General features: G+C 43.7%; 1 protein-coding gene across 3 annotated transcripts; it reads right to left on the reverse strand.

Moving 5' to 3' along the window:
- Positions 1 to 27: 27 nt before the first annotated feature.
- egfl6 (EGF-like-domain, multiple 6) lies at positions 28 to 9,436 on the reverse strand. 3 transcript variants are annotated; one of them, XM_067251850.1, is made up of 13 exons: positions 9,198 to 9,436; positions 7,463 to 7,569; positions 6,884 to 6,976; positions 6,565 to 6,684; positions 6,324 to 6,443; positions 5,811 to 5,945; positions 5,580 to 5,702; positions 4,994 to 5,053; positions 4,328 to 4,444; positions 1,461 to 1,535; positions 1,278 to 1,373; positions 893 to 1,155; positions 28 to 693 (listed from the first exon to the last, which is right to left on the reverse strand). In XM_067251850.1, the coding sequence occupies exons 1-13, from the start codon at positions 9,269 to 9,271 to the stop codon at positions 589 to 591; spliced, it is 1,488 nt and encodes a 495-aa protein (XP_067107951.1). In that variant the 5' UTR covers positions 9,272 to 9,436; the 3' UTR covers positions 28 to 588. The 3 variants fall into 3 exon arrangements, with proteins under 3 accessions (XP_067107951.1, XP_067107942.1, XP_067107934.1); XM_067251841.1 differs by having other exon boundaries at positions 4,211 to 4,444; XM_067251833.1 differs by having other exon boundaries at positions 1,461 to 1,538; positions 4,211 to 4,444.
- Between the last annotated feature and the right edge of the window lie 13,143 nt (positions 9,437 to 22,579).

Here is a 22,579-nt window from a genome sequence, read left to right on the forward strand (position 1 = left end):
AGAATGTAAATAGAAAACACATTGAAAAACGTAGAAAAACATTTTAATAGATAGTATGAAAGCATAATTTACAGCGGTTATGCATACATAGGATCATGCACACCAACAAAGAATTGGGATTAATCCTGTATTTGTTTTTGAATTTAATTAATGTAGATAGTCACATTACATTTCTTACATAGCACCTATTTTGCTCATAACACAAACATACAAAATTAAAACCAGCGCACACCACTTTTAATATTGACATAATGAATGGATCATTCCTGAAATTTCCTCATAAAACCTGAGATCTTATGCAAATAAAGTGTTAGTGAATTTTATTCAAAATAAATGGTTTATTTGAAGGATAAGCTCTTTGTGTGTGTGGTGAAATCAAGGGAAAATACGATTAAACAGTTGTAAATTGAGATAATATCTACACACACTAAAACTACACCCTTAGAACTACCTCAGCCGTTCCATAGCTGTTATAGCCCACCACTGGCCTACTGACAAACAACAAATAAACCTCAACTTCCCTTAATACGTTTCAACAAATGTCTGATGCTGCAAACTGTAGGATAGAGATCTTCCGAGAGGTGCGGTTTAAAAGATGGATTCATACTGTTCACAGGATCCCGAGGTCAACACCACATGATCCAGCCCGATCTCTCCCCCAATGCCTCTTCCTCGCTCAGCCTCGAAGATTACCTGCAGGGAGAGGACAGGGCTACTGGTTAGACATTTTGGCAAGAGTGACCCATGTGCAACTATACTTTTACACAGAACACAGAGCAAACAAATGATCCAGGCACAGGACAGTCAACGTTTGAATGCTGCAGCTGAACAATGCAGAGATGGTCCTCATCCACCTAAGTGGGAACTTGCGTGGAGCGGAATGTTCACTCACAGATTTGGGAGGCTCGTCCTCCCACACTACGGAGATCAGCTCCGGCTGCCAGGTCTGATCTCGGCTTCTGCTCTGCTCCCACAGTGGGTGGACGTTGTTATCCAGCAGCACCCTCAGCTTGCCCACGTGGTGGTCCACCATGCGGTAGTTGAAGGTCAAGCAGAAGCTACCTTGCTGGGTCTTGTCACTGAGCAGTAGCCTCAGCCTGGCCATGTCCTTCTTTTCCCCGAGCAGGCCACTGACTGACATGTAGTATTCCTGACCTGAGGAGGTGTAAGGAGGCAAAGGTGTTGGATTGATTGATGATGTGGATGGCCATACTGTTCCGTGTTGGTAGAACAACCCGGAACTTCAGATGTCACTGATGTCTGAGGGTCATACTTACCATTTTCATGGTAGGCCACACTCCAGTCTATGTCATCATCCTTGTCCTGTACCCACTCACACGCCCCTTGATCAAAGTGGCAGTCCATGATGAAATCTGGAAGGCAGAATTAGATGTCACCTCTTGGCATCTGAACTCTTGTCTGTTATTAGAAAAGGATGTTAGCAAATAAAAACAGTTTACCTTCCTGGACTGGCGCTATTTCGATTTCTCTGACTTCTGTTGCAGGACCAAAGACTGATTCAAACTCCTCTGGAACTGCTTTTGGGAACAGATAGCTGTGTGTCAATGTCAGTGTGCTGTGAATCAGTGCTTTGGTAAGCTATTTATCCATCATATTATACATTATAATTTAATCACAAATGGGTCACAATACCTGAACTAGGCCTCTAAATCTATCATAACAGGATATATAAATGATATGCATTCTTTAAAGGATATGTGATCCCTGAAGATCATGCCAGCATTCTGTTGTTGAGAGATTTCCTCTCCTAAAACAAAAGCCAGCCAAGGGGCTTTTTGCCTACAAGCGTCGACCTGCCACGCCGTCCCTCATCTCTCCAGATAGCTCTAAGGATGTTGTAACTCAAAACGCAAGCATTTTAAGCTCTCCTTAACCCCCCCTCACATATACCACCAGTACGGCAACTGAGCTTATGGAACCTGCTTGTTGGGCGTCGGCCGTTGTGTGTGTGCGTGTGTGTGTGTGTGTAGGTGGGCCGGGGGGGGTCTGACCAGTGAAGCTGATGACAGACTCTCCCTTCGAGTGTCAGGTCTGTTTGCACGACAGCTGTTCTGGTGGGGAGGATAATAAAAGGCTTTGAATCTGTGCTCCCATCCTCCTTAACTCACTCCCTCTTGACTTCCCCCGTCGTCCTTCTGGATGGTAAACAGACTTGGAAGGAGTCGTATCCCCAGGCTCACACATGCCGACAGAGTAGAATTTCTCCCTGGAGCTGATGGACGTCTTAGGGGCCTGTCTCCTCTTGCTATCTGAGTTCTGACGGAGGCTCTGTCTGCTGGTAGGCCTGATGCCATAAAGATCAAGAAAAGCGGCCTCGTTTCTGTCTTCCTAAGAGGCATGCTAATACTGAGTGATCCTCTTCCTGCTCTCGTGTGTGTATGCCTAAGCTACAAAGCGGCCGTACAAGCCCAAAAAGCATGCATGTGCTTTATCACAAGGAACATGGTTTCTGTAGACATTGACACACAGTGTATTTCCTCCAGACAAGAGATTACCGGTAAGATTGATTACTGTATGTATCACTGGAAGTGCTTTTCCTGCAATGATGCCAGTCTGTGAGTGTATAAGAAGTTGAAAGACATATCCCCCAGACATATGTACTGCACCCAAACACCCTCACTTGCCTTGTAGCCTTGAGAACACAGTTCAGAGTCACATAAGGTTCAAGAGATGTGACACCTAGGAAGGTTCAAGCAACCTCTGCCTAGTTACATTTTCATTTAGTCATTTAGCAGACGCTCTTATCCAGACCGACTTACAGGAAGTACAGGGACTTTCCCCCCGAAGCAAGTAGGGTGAAGTGCCTTGCCCAAGGACACAACGTCATTTTGCACGGCTGGGAATCGAACTGGCAACCTTCAGATTAATAGCCCGACTCCCTCACTGCTCAGCCATCTGACTCCCTATATAGTCACCATGCTAGGTTGTCTACTCACACTGTGTGGGATTGTCACTCAAACATTCAACACTATTCGACAGATGTTTGTCCTTCCTTCAGGCTCACACTCCACTCTGAGGTCATATCAAAATTACAGTGGTGAAGCAGAGGACTCTTTGAAAACGAAGTTTGTCTACCAAAGTGCTTTTGATATATAAGTCATCGTTGAAACGCATGTACTCGCTGTGTGTTAAACCTGAGAGTTAGCTGTCAAAGGGGAGCATACACAGACAATGTCAAAGGTCAGGAGCTGAACATAAAACAACAGGCCCCTGGTTTGTCAGGTCCAGCAGGGCTTGAGACCGGTACGTGTGTGTGTGGTGACCCTCAACTTAATGCTGTCTGACAGGCACTACACTGACATTACACTGCGGCTTGGCCATACCTTTCACAAGGATATTATTTCAGTTTAAAAAAAAAGAACGTTCACCATGGTTACACCTAAACCTGATGAACGCAGATGACAAGTGAACATCCGCTGACCATTGAAGAAGCAGCAGCGCACACGATGTAAACTAATTCCATGAAACATGCACATACTATGATAACTCAATGCAAATAAACCATGTCCTGAGCATAGGTTTAGCATGGTGTTTTATATGTCACGTATGTTTCCTAAAGCAACAACTCCCAGGAGATGATGAGAACCAATTACTGGGATAAGAGGCTCTGTATCAGTGTTAGAAGAAAGCCATCATATGGTAGACTAGACTCCATTTAAGCATGGCCAAGAAACCAGAGGCCTGACAAATATGCAGCCAGGTTTGGTGCCTGTAATTAGGGCACTGCATAGACTCCATAAATTGTCTGTGACTAGAGACATCTGTAAAAGGTGGCCACAGAGCATACAGCTCCTCTGAAGGCAACATGAAAAAAGAGAGAAGACAGATGGACAGCTGGGTTGTTTGGTCAATATACATTGATTTTAAACACAACCTTAACCCTTGACCCTACTTTCAACCTCTCCTGGCTATGTTGTTACGAGATTCAATCCTGATTAGCATGACTTACAATAACTAGTAGATCATGAATGTTTTATTTTTCAATGTAAAGAGGAATACTTGTTATTTGCAATTTGTCACGGTTTGGTGGATGTTGAGAGATGTGTTGGAATGGGTTGAAATCCTCTCACAGCAGATCCAAAGTGTGTAAAAGTCCTAAGGACTAGTGTTTGTTTAATCAGATTTGGGACCACCCATGGTGGTAATAAAGAGGGATCAGTGGAAAGGCTCTGAGGTAAGGGAAGCTTACCAAAAACATCCCCTCTTGGACTGAGCTGGTTGTCCTCCCCTTCCTCCTCAGGGAAGTCCTCTCCACCAGGGAACTCCTCCTGGCCCATCTCCTTTGAGCCACCTATGTAGACCTCACCTTCATAGTCGAAGGGCTGCAGACGGATCTGAGGAGGGAGGGTCACCTGGGACTCAGGGATGATGTTCTTGATCTGCTCGTCCAGCTTCCCGGCCCTGGCTGGGGAGTCTGGGATGGCTGTAGGAAGAGGAAACAGGTTAGACCTCTGGAACTCCCATCAAAACGTGGAATCTGCTGAAGTGATACAGGACTTACGATAAAATATTAGTTTATTAGACCATAAAACGTCGTTGAGACGTGACATTGGTTGAGAAGGATGACAGAATGGCAAAGACTTGACTTGCAGGTAAAATACAGTTTCTTCGGAGGAATACATTTCAGTTGCAATAACTAACACAGAGGGAAGGCCACAGACAAGAATGTTGGATATCATGCAGGAGAAACATGGCAGATAGAAACAGTGTGTCTAGCATTTACTGCTCCATGCACAACCAGTGGTACTTCATCTAACACACGATAACGTCTGAAACGGTCACATGCTGAGTTCTACATCTCACGTCAAGCGGTGCACAACGCGATCATGTGGCCAGCCTGTAGCGATGGAGAAAGGAGTATGGGATTCACAGCGCACACAGAGCACAGCGAGAAGCAGGAAGAGATGGGTGGGAGTTTGGGGCGAGGTGCAAACAGGGGATGCTGATAGCCTTGCATTCCTCACAATCTCACCGTTGAGGAACTCATCGGCACTTCCCTTGTCTCCATCCCAGTTCTGATAAAAGGGCTTGACTACAAAACATAAAATCATCTTGATTGGCACGAAGCCCACCATCCTGTACTGTCCGTGAGCTTGCCTGCTGTGCCACCTAACACTGTGTACTTCCAGACTGTTCTGTGTGGAGTTCAGGGAGTACACTGAGGCTCCCCTGTGCCGGCCCTGCCTCTCCTCTTTCCTCCAGAAGGCTGTCTTGCCGGCTTGCTACATTTGCAGATATTTACACAGGTGTTGTTTCAATTGGGCCCTCTCCTCCCTGACTAACATCTGTCGAGCGCAAAGGGGTCTGAAAACAGGAAGCTGGCCTTGGCTAGGGCTTATGTTTTCAGATGTCCTAAATGCACAGATGAAGTTTGTGACTGTATAACAACTAGGTCAATATTTAAGAAAGATTTTCTGATCTAGTTTTGGATGAAAACTAATATGTCATGTAATTGTTTAATACAGCAGTCATTGTAGATGTCTGATAAACAATCAAATTTAAACCGTTTTACACGAGTAAAACACTTTTCGAAAGGCAAGTAAAGTTTTATTTCTCACCTGAGCAGTCAAAGCCGCTGCCACGGAAACCAGGCTTGCACTTGCACTTGTAGGATCCTTGGGTGTTCAGACAGCTTGCGTGATGACTGCACTTGTGAGTGCCAACCACACACTCATCAATGTCTGGAAATACAAGCAAGCTGACGTGACCTTTTCTCAAACACAGAGTTTATGCAATTTATTGTTTAGATCATGTTCTTTTGTTTGTGATTAGCTGATTGTATACCTTACCTACACAGTCATATTTGCCATCCACATACTTTAGATCAAAGCCGTTCTGGCACTTGCAATAGTAGCTCCCAAAGGTGTTCACACACTGTCTGTTGTATGGGCAGAGGTTCTTGCCAGTCACACATTCATCAATATCTGATGTGAAAGAAAGAAGGCAAAGAATGATGGATCATTGACCTCTGATTTCTTCTGTCAAACCAAGGTCCCTCAGCAACCAGTTTTATAACCATGATGGAATACTGGCACGCTCTCAACTCAAGCAGGGTTGTGGGAAGAAACTCAACTCCATTTTATCCAACTGGCTACAGATGATTGAGCTCTGATGTGAAAAGCTTTGAGACTGACCAGGAATGTGAAACCACATAATAAAGTCTATACAGACCTATGCCTGAGATGTTGACCCCTCCATGGTGGGCAAATGCTGCTAAGCTATAAGCTTGAGAGGTCCAGCGAGATTACCAAGAGTGTTTTTAGTGGAATGTAGATGGTTGGGTTGGTGTTAGTGGTTCTCACCCACACAGGTCCTCTCATCTGGCCCCAGCTGCAGCCCTGCGGACGGGCACAAACAGCGGATCTCCCCCTGCACCTCTTCACAACCATACTGGCAGTGTGCCAGAGAACATGTCCTGGAGTCTGCAAATGTTCGCACACACAGACACACACGCACACGCGCACATTAAATGCCACCCTTCACAACTGTCTCCAGTATGTGCATCCTCTGCCAGATCAGGTAGGTTGTGCAGGAGGGACTCACTGGCGCAGGATCCATCAGACATGAGCGTGTAGCCGTTGAGGCAGTAGCACATGTAGCTGCCGTAGGTGTTCATGCAGCGGTGCTCACACGGACGAGGCTTCAGCCCGCACTCGTTCAGATCTGGAGAGAGACAGAGGGACAATTTCATCCTCTCACCCTGGGTGGATGATTTATCGGGCGTTTGGAGAAATAATGACCGACGTAGGGACTGATGATGATGTATATAAGGACATCGTCATCAAAAACATCATCTAAATGAGGTACGTAAAGAGACTGGCAGTTTGAGCCAAATGTCTCGCCTCGGTACTGTTACACTGACCTTGACTGCACGTTTTTCCTGTGTATCCTGGGAAGCATTTGCATTTGTTGGGTCCCACACACTCTCCATGCTTGCAGTCCTGTTCACACTGAGCTGTGGCGGTTGGTAGAGAGAGAGAGAGAGAGAGAGAGAGAGAGAGAGAGAGAGAGAGAGAGAGAGAGAGAGAGAGAGAGAGAGAGAGAGAGAGAGAGAGAGAGAGAGAGAGAGAGAGAGAGAGAGAAAGAAAGAGAGGTTACACAGGTTCACTGACAGGAAGTATAACCACATCTTTATAATGTGTATGGCAGTTACTCTATCCCCGAATAAATGTGTTCCACATTTTCTGGGGTCAGGAAATATCCCACCACACAAGGAATAACACATTTGAAACCCACCATATTGTGGAAGGGACTCTAAATGGTTGACCTTTATTTTTCCACTCATTGAACATCCATTTTGTACAGAATGAAGTCCTCATGCAATGATTAAAGCATATATAGAGAGCACAGTTGAAGATGAAGGTTCAAAGTTACTCAAACGTAGAAATTATAAATGAACCTGGTCCATTTAGGACATATGTGATGATGTTGAGATGCCTACCTTCACACTGTCCCTTGTTGTTCTTCTTCCAGCCATAGCAACACTCTATCCTACTGCCATATCGACACACACCTGGTTGGCTTCCTGCAGAAACTTGTCTGTAATGCCTGCAGGTGAGGGACAGGAAGTCAGTGACACACAGCTCTGTTATCAACATGACTTCCATCCTTCTGGCCTTCAGCTGCTTTGGACTTCTCCATCAGCGCTCCAGATTTCCCTGAATGGAGCCTGGAGGGTTTGTGGTCAATTGAATTAAGTGTTAGTCGAAGTTTGTCTTGAGTGACATTGACAGAGTGCTCAGTAATTTTTTGTGACTTTGTTTTAGTGGCTCCGGCAAATCTATCGAACGTGAGAGGCAAATTGGGTCAGTGAACGTAACCCATTTTGCTTTTTCTGGGGGTGACTATCGACCCCAACCTATCCCTAGTGTCTCATTTATAGCATTACCCAAATGCAGGTCCTCAGGCACCCACATCTAATTATGGCCCTAATGGCAGCGGTGTGGGTACAACAAACAGGCCAAAGAAAGTTTCCCCAGGCAGGGTGAGCCCCCCCTACAGAGAGGAAAGGGGGGCTCCCTATGGAGCCCAGACAAGCTGACAGGATGTAGGTTACGGGGGGGGGGGGCGGGGGGGGGAATGCTCACACTCTCTACTTAGACTTAATCAGAAACTCCTAAAAATGTGTTACACAGATACCTCCAGCAGGAAACTATTTCCTATTTTTTCATTATCGCCATGTGCACACACTTATTCCCAGTTACTGTGGGCAGGTCAGCATATTGGAAATAAGCTACAGGACATACCGTAGTGATTGGATTGGAAGTGTATTTTTAAGATCCAAATGGTCCTGAGATGTCTACTGTGCCACCAACCCTAGCTGGTCTCTGGGGCTTTGAAGCACCCCATCCCAGCAGCTCTGGTAATAGGGAGATCTCAGGAAATATTCAGACATATGGGATATCCCCAGATATAAGATACCTGATATCTCCCATAATGTCCTACACTGTATGTTTGGCATCTTGTGGGTGGCTCCAGGGGGACTGAAGGAATCTGAGACTTGATTGGAATCATCCAGAATAGCCTCCAGGAGAGAGGCCAGGAAGTGTGACAGGTGTCCCTCCACAGTTATAAACCGTCGCCACATTTAGCTGACACAGCTTCATGGTGCGCATGGTGGCCCCCCAGTCCTGTAGACACAATGCCTTGAAGTGTACACATACTACCAAAACAACAATTTCACCATGATAACATTGAAACCATATTTCCATGTAATCCTAGAACACACACAGGTACATCAAGCAGTCTCATTGACTGCACTTAAAATAACATCATACTTTGGTTTGTAGGCTTTACTTAGACGTGTTTGTTGGTTGTTTGTCTTGACAGAAAGATGGGAAATGATTTATAATGTAGCAAGGTTAAAATGTTAAACACGGTAGCATATATCCCCAGCATAAGCATTAGACAGCTGCAGAATGAGTTTACTGGCTGTTTGCGATGTGAAAATTGCTTTAACACTGTAATACCCATGACACTGGCAAGGAATGTCCCCACTGAATTCTTTGCTGTGCAGAAGCACCAGACCAGTAAACACTGTCCTTAACACCTGCTGAAGACATCTGAGTAAATGGACACAATGACACAACCAGCACACAAAAGTTATTTTCTTCACTAATCTTCTTTAGCAAAGGTTTTCTCTTGAAATCCCTGGATGTGATTGATATCTGACTTACCTCCTACAATCTACACTCCCCAAGGATATGTAGAACAAGAGCGGGAGAGCAGTGATCCAGGTGAAGGGCTGCATGTCTGTCCTGATGTTGAGTCACCTCGCTCCTACTGTATCCTACACTCTCTTACTATCTCTCTCTCTCAAACTCTCAATCTCTCTATCTGACTAGGCTGAAAGGATCTGTAATGTAGTCTAGCTGCTCCTTCCAGGGACTTCCTCTGACTCCATACACTAAAACAGCCAGGCTAGAGATCCCAAAAAATGAAATGTCTCAATTGAGTCCTTACAAAAGCCTTCTCCTGGTTGTGTATGCCCATACACTTACTTGCAGTCCAGCCCCCTGTCTATCTCTTACACTCTCTTCTCTCTGACTCTCTCTCTCCCTCTCTCTCTCCCTCTCTTACTCTTTCTCTCCTTTTACCCTCTCCCTCTCTCACACACACACTAATCTCACTCTCTCAATTCTCGCTACCCCTCTCTCTTTCTCTTTGCTTACTTTCTCCCTCTCTCTCCCTCTCTATGCTCTTACTCTCTTCTTCTCTCTCTCTCCCACACTCAATACAACAGGAGCTGTGATCGGAGTCCCATGTGTTAAGTCCTCTTCGTTTCTCGTTCTGAAATTCCCAGAGTGAGCTGTCAGTCTGCAGGTTGACACCGGCGTGCAGGGAGCCAGAGCCGGGGTGAGTTGGTAGTGCTGGAGGGAGAGAGATTGGGGGAGGGTTGTCTGGGGGATTATGTTGAATGGGGGAGTGCTCCAGACACCACTGAAACCAAATCTAGGGATCCATAATTGATGAACCTTGTTCTGCAACAGTTCGCTAGCTTGCCAATTCTTAGATGTAGGGACTTCTGATTGATTTGAGCCTACATACACACTATACCTATGTCCAGTCCTATGCTTCATTTCAATACCATTGGATCTTACTGTAGTCTAGCTCTGAAATTGTCCTTCTCGGTAATCAATTTGATCTACTAAACTAATTGAAGGTCTCAGTCATGCACAAGCTTGTAATTAGCAGCTGCCCTTTGATGTCCTGCTCACAAGTGGCACCCATAAAGCCCTGCTCTCACACATCCTAATTCCAAGTTCAACCGAAGCTAAAGTCAGCCATAAAAGGTGCATAATGAGTTCACAAACATTCAATGAACTCCGACATCTGTTCCAGCTCTGCCATGCCCTCGACATAGGTAGTAGAGCCATGGGAATGCTGGGGGAGGTCAGGTTTAGATTTACATCCACCAGAGCAGGGTGATATGCAGGGAGGATTTGCTATGGTGGCCAAACTATTTCATTTTAAAGCTGGTTGAAATCACTTCAGAATAACAAGTGCAAAAATAATAAGTGTTAAACCTGCAATACGTGGCTTCTGTTGCACTTTAGATTCCCAAAATAACGTCAGATTGTTTTTTGTAGCCTACATATGACCATTACCCTCCCCCCTTCCCCTCCCCTCCAACTAATGATTTATGGACTCATGCCGTTTTGTGGTCAAGCACTTTCTGCAGAATTGCTCATACTCGTAACCGCACCTTCAAAAGAGTTAGCTGGTCTACAATACCTCCAGATTTTTGCACAAGAAGTTGAGTGGGGCAGCGGCAATTGGTTGCACATGAAAAGAAGAAATCTTTCACGGTTAAATAGCTCAGCTGTAGATTTCAGTTCAATTATATTTCTCAGCCAGTGTAGGGTACACAGTACTGCTTGACAAAAACACAGAGCTTGAAGTGTACCAGTATCAATACCAGAAACATGGCAAGATTCGCAATTCATTCTAAGGTTCATTGAACTGACAGCAAGATGTTTTGATATCTAAAATGAATCTGATCATACTTATTTGATGTTGCAAAGAAGAAGAAGGAAGATCTGGATACATTCATGGTGCAGGGTTGTGGTCACATTCAGTGACGCTAGTAATGTCAACAAAAATCAGTCCTGATGAAGTCTTAACATGACTTGACCGTAAATCTTTCTCTGTAAAAGCAAACATGGCTTCTTCTGTCTCAGAGATAAACTCTCAGAGCCGTTCAGAGTAACTGCATGGCGGGGGGAAGGGGGCCTCTACTTGCTACTCTGAGGTATGAACATGAGACAAGTCCAGATCTTTACCTGGAAAAACAATCTAACAGGATTAGAGATCTGCTTTGACATCAGCTCTCAAGCTTTACATGTATTCAGTTGACCATAGGACATAAAGGACTTGAGTAAAGAGGACAGTTTTATATTACAGTAAAGGAACACAAAACCACCAGAGGAAAATGTTTCTTCCAAATACGACAGGAATTCTTAATGTTGTTGTCTGGGAGTACATTTCAGATTTGGCTTGCAGTGCCTGGTCTGCATTTTTTTTAATAACATTTATTTTTCTTATCATCACTGAGATACTGACTGAGGATCTATTGTCTTTCAGCAGACACTGGCCTTCTCAGTCCAGGTGTTCTTTCTTACCTTTCACACAAATCGTTTTAACAAGTCATCTTGGTCTAGGTTTGGAATTTTTGGCTGACGACATAAGAGGCACAAAATAACATGAGAAGGATCCATGCGATGATCTGAATTCCTGAGAGACACGACACTCATCGTTATGAAACACTTCACACGAATAAGTGTTTTTATTGGCAATGTTATAATGCTCATGTTCAGCCCAGTCTGCTTTTATATCAGTCTACTGGGATGTTTAATGTTACAGTAAACATATCATGACAATGCACCAATGCAGAATTTGTGAAAACAAGATCTGCAATACACCTCAACTTTTTATACCCTATATACAGTCATTGTGCCAGTAATTTCAATGTCTATCTTGGCTAGCCATTGGGATCTATCATTAACTACTGTTCAGAATAACTCTGAACAGTAGTTAACATCTCACTCAGCCCCAAATGCTAGCGGATGCCCTACTTCTAGACCGCTGCAACTTGACAACCCCTGATGCACAGCAGACATCTCAGGGCAGGCTGGCCCACAGGTGAGGACCCAGCTGGCCCAAAAGAAGCCTATATTCCAACAACAACAGCACCCTCCTCCGTCCTGAAGGCGTGCCTGTCTGGTTTACTGGGAGGGAAGCACAGGGGTTCCCTGCTGGACACTGCAGGGCTCCAGACTTAGATCTACTGTAGAGTCACTCTTGTTTCTCCCCGAGTGGCTGTAGTCCCACTGGACAGATGGCACCTCGCTGTTAGCTCTTCAGAGTTGGAATGTGCTATTGACTTGAATGTCCCCGACACAGTGTGTGACTTTAGAAAGGATTTCACTTGTGACACTGCACAACATATGAAATCGTACCCTGCAAACATATTGTTGAGCAAGAGCTCTTGAGAAATAAACTGTCAACTGGCTGCATGAAAGTAAACAAAGGATTTAGCGTTGGTTCGCTGTTGCTGTTTTCCTCCATTAGGGGGAGCCCTGAGCCAGTTACATTTCGTCAGCATGATTGAAAAGCATGGGTGTAATTATGATCCAAATCATCTTCATTTGATTATATTTATCGTATTGTCTTTTTGGAATTATCTTCAGTTCAATTCAATCGGTTTTTAAGAACAGAATTTCACAATTGTGAAATTATAATGAATGACAATGAGGGTGATTCTACTCCCATGAAAACAGACTCCTTTTTCACCTACTTCTTTCTTGTGACAAATTCTTCACTTGCAGTGTTTCAGGTATCATATTTCTTTTGATTCACAATCTCAGCTGCATCGAAGTGGAATTTTACCAGCTTAGCTGTCGCCTTTATCTTTCTATCACCAGAGGTCTCTGTTAGCTTAAGTTTGTTTCAGTCAGACTACAGGAAGTTGCCTCTTTTCACACCATGAATCATAAACATGAAGAATGAAGGCTCACAAAGAAAATAAATTAAAATTTTCCTAATTTGCTGACAAAAAAACTACTCTTTTTAAGGTGGTGTCTCAAAAGTAGGTCAGTTTCACTGATAGTGTTTTGCACCCATCATGCCTGTATGGGAAAACAAAGCCTCTCTATGTTGTGGTTTCAAATTACAAATAGCTTTTACTTGGTAGCTAAGTCAATGCCCACTGCTTTCAGGAAGTCTGCAAAGGGAACTTCCTGGAATTCACTGATGCTTGTTTGTTTGAGCAGTTCTACTTCTCTCACCAGCTTGTCATTAGCCAACAGACTAAAACCTGGGTTTATAATGAGGGGGTCCCTGACATCACTGGTAAACTGAGGGTGCTCTTCACCTTCTTCAAACGGTAGACACACCCTCTCTTTCAGGTGTCTCTGTCTGCCCTCTGAGAGGCCATGCCTTTGACTATAAAAGGAGTGAGAAGACATATGGGGAGTTATTTTGAAAGTAGTGTGTGCACAACCACATCCTGCCCTGAGTGGGAGATGAGACAAGTCAAGTTTGAAGGGACTACTGTGACTGCTAAAGATTATAGAGGATCAGATCAGAGAAACCACTTTTAGTAGTGGTCTGTCATTGTACAAATGTAACAAATGTTGTGGTCATTCCCATAGTTAGGGTCCAGTGCTAAAGGTTAGTACTGTATTCTGCATCTGCTCATGTCACTGTGGGCATGGTGCTTATAATAACTAATATGGTGGGGTTTTGAGGATCTAAATGTTGATCACCATGCATCAGTTTAGCTTCTAACAAAATTCTAGATACAGAGCTATATACGTTCACATCACACCAAACAGCCTAGGAGATATTTAGCAGACTAAACGGAAGACATAATGCATTGGTAATGTGTCACACCATGGCCGTTTCCTGTACTGGGCTGGACTTTGCGGAGGTAAGCTGAGGACAGTGTGGCTTCAGGGATGGCTGCACGGTTGACCTCTTCATTAGCAGATGTAACCTTGAGAACATCAGCGGATCATTCCGGCTCAGCAGGTCCACCACTGACTCAAATTCCCATCAGGCCCATCACTCTGGTGATTTAGGCCACGGTCAAAGGAGCGCTTCCCTCAGAGGACAAAAGACAAAAGGCAGCAATAGAAGGAAGTGAGTAAGAGACGGAAGCGTAAGAGAAGTGATACTTTCAGAAAGCACCCGACATAAATGAGGCTTGCACAATTCTGCCTTTGAGAGTCCCAAAAAAATACACGACAGACAGGTCAAAAAATCATTTGAATCCTCAAAATCAGCAACACTATTAATACACTATAAACAGTTTTAGTGTTTTAGTTCCATATTTAATTATGTGGTTGACTTTCTGTCCTTTGCATATAGGCCAAGAAAGTACATGAACTTCTTCCACCTGTAATCCTAACACAATAGCTCATGTTGTTCCAGGTGGCCCGTCTAGAACATCTGTTCTGCTCGCCTCATAATGACTGTGTGCACGGTCCTAACAGGGACTGGAGCCCAGTCAATCAGAGTGCCAGACTTGAGGGATTAGTCAGTCTGTGAGACCAGGGAGCCTCTTTCCCCCATCCACGTGACTGAGGGGACTCAGGCTGTTGCCTCTGCTGGACACCTGCCATTCTCTGCCCTCATGAATAATGCAGCGGACGCCGTTGAGGCCGTATTCGCTGAGGCGGCTTGATCAGCCCGGGGCTCCCTGGAGGAGCTGCTGCACGGTGGTGGGGTAACTTATTCAGTTGCATGGTTGCTCATGCCTGTGCGCACTTTGTGGCCCATCGACTCTGTCATCGGGGCCAGTCATGAGCGGGCCAGCTGATGCACGCTGGACTGGTCTTTGAGGGTGCATGGGCTTGATGAAGCCTGGTGGTGGACGACAGCTGGAGTCCTGGATAAATCCGGCAAGTGAATCGATCAAATGTGTTGCAGTTACTTGTTATGGCAAGGATTCACGCTCCTATCAAACGCTGTTTTCTTTTACCAGGGAAATTGTCCGTACAAGACTCTGCAGCGTGTCTCATCCAGCATCTCGTAGGTGTATAAAAACTGCAGATTGTGACCCCCATTGTGTGTATTTTATCTTGCCTAGGAATGTATCTCGAACTTCAATCTATCAGATGCCATTTTCAGAGCAAATGGGCCTGATGAGTTGTGTGACGAGGAGCTCATCTGCTCCACTGTTTCAACTCTGGCTTTATAATGAAGCTCTCGGGAGATTCACAGCATTCTTTTCCCATGATCCCTCCCTAAAATTACTCTCCCAGAAATACCCTCACTAAGCTCAACACCATGTTAAACCCCAGAAAAGTTGCATTTTAGCTGGACCGTAATTCCTGATTAGCCTGAACAAATATGAAATATTCGAGTCATGCACATTTATTTCTCGTTAGATTACCCCCGGTTCTACTAGCCGTTATGAAGAAGAGACCTTCTGTGTTCTTTTCCTTTGACGTGTCATGTGACTTTATATCTAACCCCAGGCCTTGGCCGGGCTATTTCCTCTTCCTCTGAAAAAACTCACGTCGGCACAAGCTGTGTCCTGCTGTTAAGGTGTTTAAGGTGTGTCTCTCCTATTGTATTCTCAAATCAGGAACAGGTTTTGCAAATTTTTCAGAACTTTTCGTTTTCAGTGCTGAAGTAGGACATGGTAATATTATACGGATATACAGTTTTACCTTTCAATCAAAATATTCATACCAGAAGTGATCACAGTGTTGCACATTTCAAATAGTATACATAGTTTGTACGATATAAAACAGGAGAACATTCCTGATGGTTATGTTACTCTTTTACTATGGTATTCGTCCAGTCTGTCTCATTTTGCAATTTCCTGTTTCTGGTCATATTGTTGCAAAATGACTCAAGCATTACAGAATGGGCCAATAGGTCATATCTTGATAACTGCTTGTAGGTGGATAACAACTTGCACAAATAGATTATTTCAAGTATAAGTTAGAACTCACGTCAAACAGTCATGGCACCTTTTTTTCAACAGATTAGAACATGGTTAAAGAAGATTCTTGCTTCATAGAGATATTTAAAAGCTCTAAAGTTTCGAGAGGGCTGCTAAATAGTTGTTACAACCATAACTACTACTATACCGGTGCATTTCTATATTCGTGCAGAAAGGAAGCAAGCTACAAAGGGGACAGTAAAAAGTCACAAAGAGCGGAAGAGGGAAGTTACAGTTCTAAACCCTCAACCGACCTTGTTTCAATAGCCTGCACATACTTTCCATATACTTAAGCATGCAAGTTTGTGTGTAAACACGCATGTATATGCACACATTCTCTTTTTAATCACGTCTCATAAGCTGATACTAAGATGCCTCCTCATATTACATCGGTGCGTAATTTGTATATAAAGTGTTTAGATGGTGCTCATTTGTGTGTACGTGTAATTTGTGTAAAATTATGCAATTTCCCTTGGGGGATGAATAAAGGACCGAACTATCGTTGTCTTTTTAGCTGTTACCTGATTTCACAACAGACTTTTCAAAGTGTTAGGCCTGTACACACATTCAAAGATGTTCCGATTTTTATAGATACGCCCCATGGAACAGACACAAACACACCTATCATCTGCACAATGCAATTTGATTAAACTCCCCTATTGGTATCCCTGTGTGGACAAGACTGAACATCCAGGCAAGTTGTTTCTGGCCGGGATGCTGGGAGCAGTGACAGATAAGCACATTCCTCAGACGGTTTTCATCAAGCCGTCTGAATCCACCTCAAGGTTTAATGCGTGTCCCTCAGTAACGTCAAGATGGAATCTTTGAATGCCTGTTCCGAGAAGATAAACATCTCATCACTATTGGGGCTTTTCTGCCTTATGAGCATAGATTTTATATTTGTTTTCTTTCATTACTTCGCAGAGATTGCTGCAAGCAGAGAGAGTGCAAGGCATTATGGAGACTTGTAATTGACCTCTTGTTTCAAGTGAAAACCCGGAATGCTAAGTGCACTGTGAGTAACATGTGATTTGCATGTTATCCTGCGAATGAGGGGAGGTGACAGAATGCGTTTGTTTCCTCTTCAGAGAAGCGGCAGCAGTGCAGACACATAGCAAGAGTCAGACTCTTTGTGTGTCTTAACCACTTCCTCTCAAAATTCTCTGGAGGTGCTCCAACCATCAAGTCAACACCTAACAAGCTTCCTCTGATCCGAGTTTGGGACTATGGAGCAACTGCATAGTGCAGGAAATATAGTCCAAACTAGAATGAATACTTTCCTAATAAGCCAAACTGTCATTCTTGTAGCCACTCAGCTAAGCAATCGTCATTGTGTTCAGATAGGGTAATGAAACAGCTGACTACTGCATTGTCTTAGCGTCTGTCTGTAGGAAAACAAGTGGCCAGCAGAGGTCGGAAGGAGAGGATGTGATGACACTCACTGAAGGTCTTGGAGGGTTTGGTAAAAGCACTTCCTGTCTTGTTCTGGTGTAATGTTAACGTGTACAAGTCCTGGGTTTGTTAGGCACCAGAGCACCAAAACAAGTAGCTGCAATATGTCTGAAAAAAGCTTGAGCTTTCCCCAAATAAGCCACACAAACACAGTGCATGTATAACCGCAACCAATTTTTACGTGTTTTGTCATTCCCGCAAGTCATGTTGAACCCGGCTCTGAAAGGGCCTGTATCACATGTTGAACCTGGCTCTGAAAGGGCCTGTATCACAGGGCTGCATGTTTCCTCCAGGGTGCTCAGGGAGGCAGAGCAGGCTGCGGAAGTCTGATTGCTCCCCAGGTCCACTGCTCGATGTTACGTTCCCTCTCAGCCTCAGTCTGAACCACGAGGGATTCAGCGAGGATGTAGCCTTGTCTCACACAGGAAACCGTCTCTTTCATTTCACTACAGCAGTTTGACATCGCAGAAGACATGAGAATTTCACTTTCTGATATTACAGTGACTATGCCGAAAGGATAATCACATGAACATGACCACAAACAAAGTGCACTGCATTTGGCTGTTTCATTGGAACTAATTATGTACATATTGGGGTTAGTCACACAAAAGCATCTCTCCTTGGCTCAGAATACAGTTGGTTCAATGTAGCATGCACAGCACAGTCTGTCTTTGTCTGATTGCTAACATACTCAGAGGCATGTTCAACCTCCCGATACTGGATATTGGCTATGACATGATTTCAGGATCTTTTCTTTGTTATCATACAGAAATGAATGAGTGCTTGACCTCAGTCCGTCCTGCCACACACAGCTCATACACAGCAGACGTCTTAAGAGTGTCATTGTCCGTTTTCTGTTGTCCTCGTGCTCTGGGCTCTCATGTGTAACAGAGGGCGTGCTTGTGCTGGCCTGTCAGAGGAGGTTTGTGTGTGTTCAGGAATCTGTGCGTTTTTGTATTTGTCAGTGTGCATGTTTAGCCATGTAGAGGGGGCGGAGCCATGGTGGAAGTCTGAACATATCTGCATGTGCAGGCATGTATGAGTGTGTGTGTGTGTGTGTAAGAGAGAGAATAATGGTCTGTGCATGAGAGTGTGTGCGTGTGTTTGAGTGTGTGTTGGGTGTGTGTGAGCGAGGGTGTGTGTGTGTGTGCGCAAGTGCATGCGTGCGTGTGCGTGAGTGTGTCTGTTTGTACGCTATGTGGGCCCGTGCCAGTCTCACAGTTGGTGTGCTACTCATCTCTGCAGGGTGATTCTCCTCCACAGAAAAGGTTGCATGCACACGTCACTTTGAATCGGCTGCATGTCGCTTGTTGCACCCATGGAAATGTCTGCCAGCTAGTCTGATTACCACGAGCAATACAATAGATGTTTGTAAAAACACTCCTAAGGACACTAGTATGACCTTCCACTGACCACACAGTTGTCTAACCACAATGTTGCTAACATTGTACTGTAGGTGAAATTCCACATAAGATTTGAACAGTGTTAAATGTACAGGAATCCAAGGATTCACAGGATTACAAGCTCCACAGACTAAAGATTAGCACACTTCCAACTGTAAGCACCTCTGTGTCTAAGGTAACAGTGCTAATGCAGTACCCATGTCGCAGTTGGACTGAAAACTGTTGACCTAGTGTGTGATTGATGTATGTACTGTGGGTTATTACAAACTATCTGCCTTAGCCAAAGACTCACATAACTATTCTAATATATTCCTGTTACAAGCATTCTTGCTTACACAGGCTTTATGGGTGCTCTTGTTTGCACCATTAACTAGACGAATGTGCTGTAAACAGTATACAAAACTGCTGTCTGGATAAAATAAGACCCTTGATGTTTAAGAGTCGACGAGGAAGCAGTGAGAGAAGCTATTTCAGGAGAGAGACTGATAGTGAGAACCACATGAAATTTTAACTGTACAAGCTGAGCTCTAAGATACTTTAGAACATTCTAGCCCTCTGATTTTAATGCCTCTCATTGGGGGGCACAGGACCCATATTAGTCAGTAACCATTCAGCAACAGGCCACCTTTGTGTTTGGCAGAAAGAGAGAGAGACAAATTCCTCTGACAAAAAAGCCAGTTTTTTTCTCTCCTTAAACTCCTAATATGGGCATAGGCTCACTACTCACGGAGATAGCTATGTGATCACATCACTGTCTGTGACCTACATGAAACCATAATTTGCAAAGATTCACACTTCAACCCTGGATTGTTTTGGAAGTACTTGCATCTGAATGATGACATCATATGTATGGATTGAAGATGATGCCTTTTCTCGTCCTATTAAATATTAGGTTATATGTACAATGATGCCTGTTATATAGGTTTTTACTCATGTTCCTTCTAGAATGTTATAAAAGTTGCATGGTAGTTAAACAACTTAGGGCCTGTTTGTTTGGATTTGGTTACTGTGTGTCTTTTCTGCCCATGCTGTATGTTTGGGGAAAAGACTGTGGGAGTAACTTCCTGTGAGAGGAAGTTTCTGGCCTATAAGAGTTTGCTATTCTTTATTTCACCCTGTGTGCTTCAGGGGATTACCCAATAGTTCTGTCCTTTATGTCACAGGCCTGCTATTATCTGAATAAAAGGAACGTAAGTATAGGTTCTCAAATTCTATCGTACAATTTAAAATGACTGTTTACAACTTACCTTGGTTGTGCAACACCTGTCTATGAAGCTATACTTTCATGACCAAACATTTGAAATACATTTTATGTCTGTACTTGGTGAAATGCATTTTCTATTTTAATGGTCAGAGGCCTGCTTCAGTACTTTCAAAAAATACTTATCTGCCTTTCTCGCAAAAAAGTGTTGCAACTTTCAAATTATTTACTTTGTCATGCATGACAACTGTTATGGGGTGTTGCCCCATTGGCCAACTGACACCCTTAAGCTTTTGTGGCAACCAATCACACAATGACAGCAGTGCTTTCCCCCACCATGGATATGATAATGAAGACAGAGATGAATAGTCCTTCCCTTGGTGCCTGCTGAATTGAGAGCAGGAGTAAAGGCCAAACATCCTCTGGATCCACAAACGGTGCATATTCTCACCCCCAACATCTGCCTCCCTTTGTGCTGTGGTCGCTTCATGATCACAAATGAGCCGATGAAGACTTTGCAATAAATCAATGAGCCATTGTGATTCTGTATGGTGTTCTGCTCAAAATAAAAACACCCACATTATAATGACTTAAGCTCATCTTAAACTTATTCTGTCTGTCATGCCTATGAGTCAACTAAAACAATGGCTGAAGGACCAGGAGATGGCTCTGCCCCCAGTGTGTCGTACCATTGACACACCCATGAAGGGCTGATATCACCATGTTAAACAGTGCTTTTACTGCTAGCTGGGGTGAGTCATCATGGACTCTAGAATAAGGTTGTTGTAGAATACAGAGATAACATTTCCTGCTTTGTGCTGAGTGCTTTTGCGCAACCTGCCATCCACTTCACCTGGTAGAGTTGAAAGCTTTCACTAAAGGAATTTCAGTGATTTCAAAATTGCTTAGTCAACATCTCTGTGTATTGGAATGAGACAGAAATAGTCTGGGTAGTATTACACAAGCCGTCATTAGAATCCAAACAATTACAGTTGTTTTGATATCAGTACAATGATCAATGGCGACTGTTGGTTCACATGTGAAACACAAGCCATGAAAGCATGCCTTATCCGATATCATGTGGGGATGATTAAGTTCCATCAATGCAATGGGCGAGCATTTCTAAGAGGATGTATATTTTTCTGTCAAATCTGTTTGATTTAATTCAAAATAAGAAGTTACCCCATGGATGAGAAGGATTTATCTATACAGGACACGACTGATCATTCTTTGACTGGCACATATTCCTGTTCTGCAAAGGGGACAAACCAGTTATATTATAATTACTTTCTGTCACGTGGAGACAATACTTTCCTTGGGACAAAGAAAGATGTTATCCATTGAGACTCACTGACCTCTGACCTCTGGGTGTGGCAGGGAAAGGTTCCCTGAGTCGAACTGAAGCCTGGAGGAACAAGGTAACTGGTCCAGTCAGAGTGATCAAGGGTGAGAGAGTTCCTCAGGTTTTACAGTACCAACCTGCTTTGGACTCGTCACAGTTCACTTTCCACATCTTTGTAGTGTTTTAGAAATACTAGCGGTAACAGTAGTTGAGGTTCCTCAATGAATAATGTTTTACACATCATCTTCACATCATTAAAACCACCACCAATGTGGGTGTTTGAAAACTAACTTTTTCTAAAAAGAATTATCAGCCAGTATAAATATCAATAATAATAGCAACACCAATACTATCACTACTACTACTATGACAATAATGAAACATTACTGTTTCTGCTAATAATATGACATTCTAACAATAGGATCATTCGACCCACAATTATGTTGAAAAGTTAAATGACAGAAAGTACAGAAGTACAGATGTACCTTCAGCTTCTGATTTTTTACATCTATCTGGATAGATGGAAAACGTCTTAATTATTCATCCTTTGTCACTTTCTTTCCAAGGGAAGCTTCTCTCAGTGTCCCTAAAAGACCCTGTCTGCCCAGTGTGAGCCATGCTGGGGCTCTGCAGGAGGTGGAGATGAGGCCCCACCAGAAACGCCATGAATTAGTGATGGTGCCAGGGTAGCAGGCATCTGTCGGCCTTAGCTGACAACCACAGCCTCACGAAGGTACTCATGCCTTTGATTTGATTAATCAGTAGGGAAATGTCATCCATTACATCATGACAATGTTCCTACAGTAAATACAGGACGACTGTAAACTTGCCAGTAGGCTAACTTTGAGCTGCACTGGATTGTTTTTGTCTCTTTTAGATGACTAATGTGGATCTTATGCACTTGTGGTTGGCAGAGTCCAAAATAACTCTTGGGAAAACATGTTGTCCCAACTTGCCCCATCTTGTTTTTTCCCATGAAATTGTTGAGATTAAAACCCTTACTCTAATCTTAACAAACCCTCTTTTCCCATGGAAGAGGTTTCCCCGCTTATTGTGACTACAAACTACAGCTCTGACCAACACTATGTTTGGCAACACATTTCAATACATAACTTCTCCAGGTTTTTATTACACAGCCGTTTTAATCATTGATCTATGTATTTACATTTTTCCAACTTGACAGTCTTTACACACTCTTCTCTATT

This window comes from Osmerus mordax, chromosome 2 (assembly GCF_038355195.1).
Source record: "Osmerus mordax isolate fOsmMor3 chromosome 2, fOsmMor3.pri, whole genome shotgun sequence".
NCBI classification, from domain to species: Eukaryota; Metazoa; Chordata; class Actinopteri; order Osmeriformes; family Osmeridae; genus Osmerus; species Osmerus mordax.

Bases quoted from the DNA above. Each gene is read 5' to 3' on its own strand.
- egfl6 (XM_067251833.1), bottom strand. From the start codon at position 9,271: ATGCAGCCCTTCACCTGGATCACTGCTCTCCCGCTCTTGTTCTACATA. The intron at 5,703-5,810 runs GTAAGGTATACA...TTGTATTTCCAG, and splicing joins TGGCAAATATGACTGTGTAG to ACATTGATGAGTGTGTGGTT. The intron at 694-892 runs GTGAGTGAACAT...CTCTCCCTGCAG, and splicing joins AGGACGAGCCTCCCAAATCT to GTAATCTTCGAGGCTGAGCG.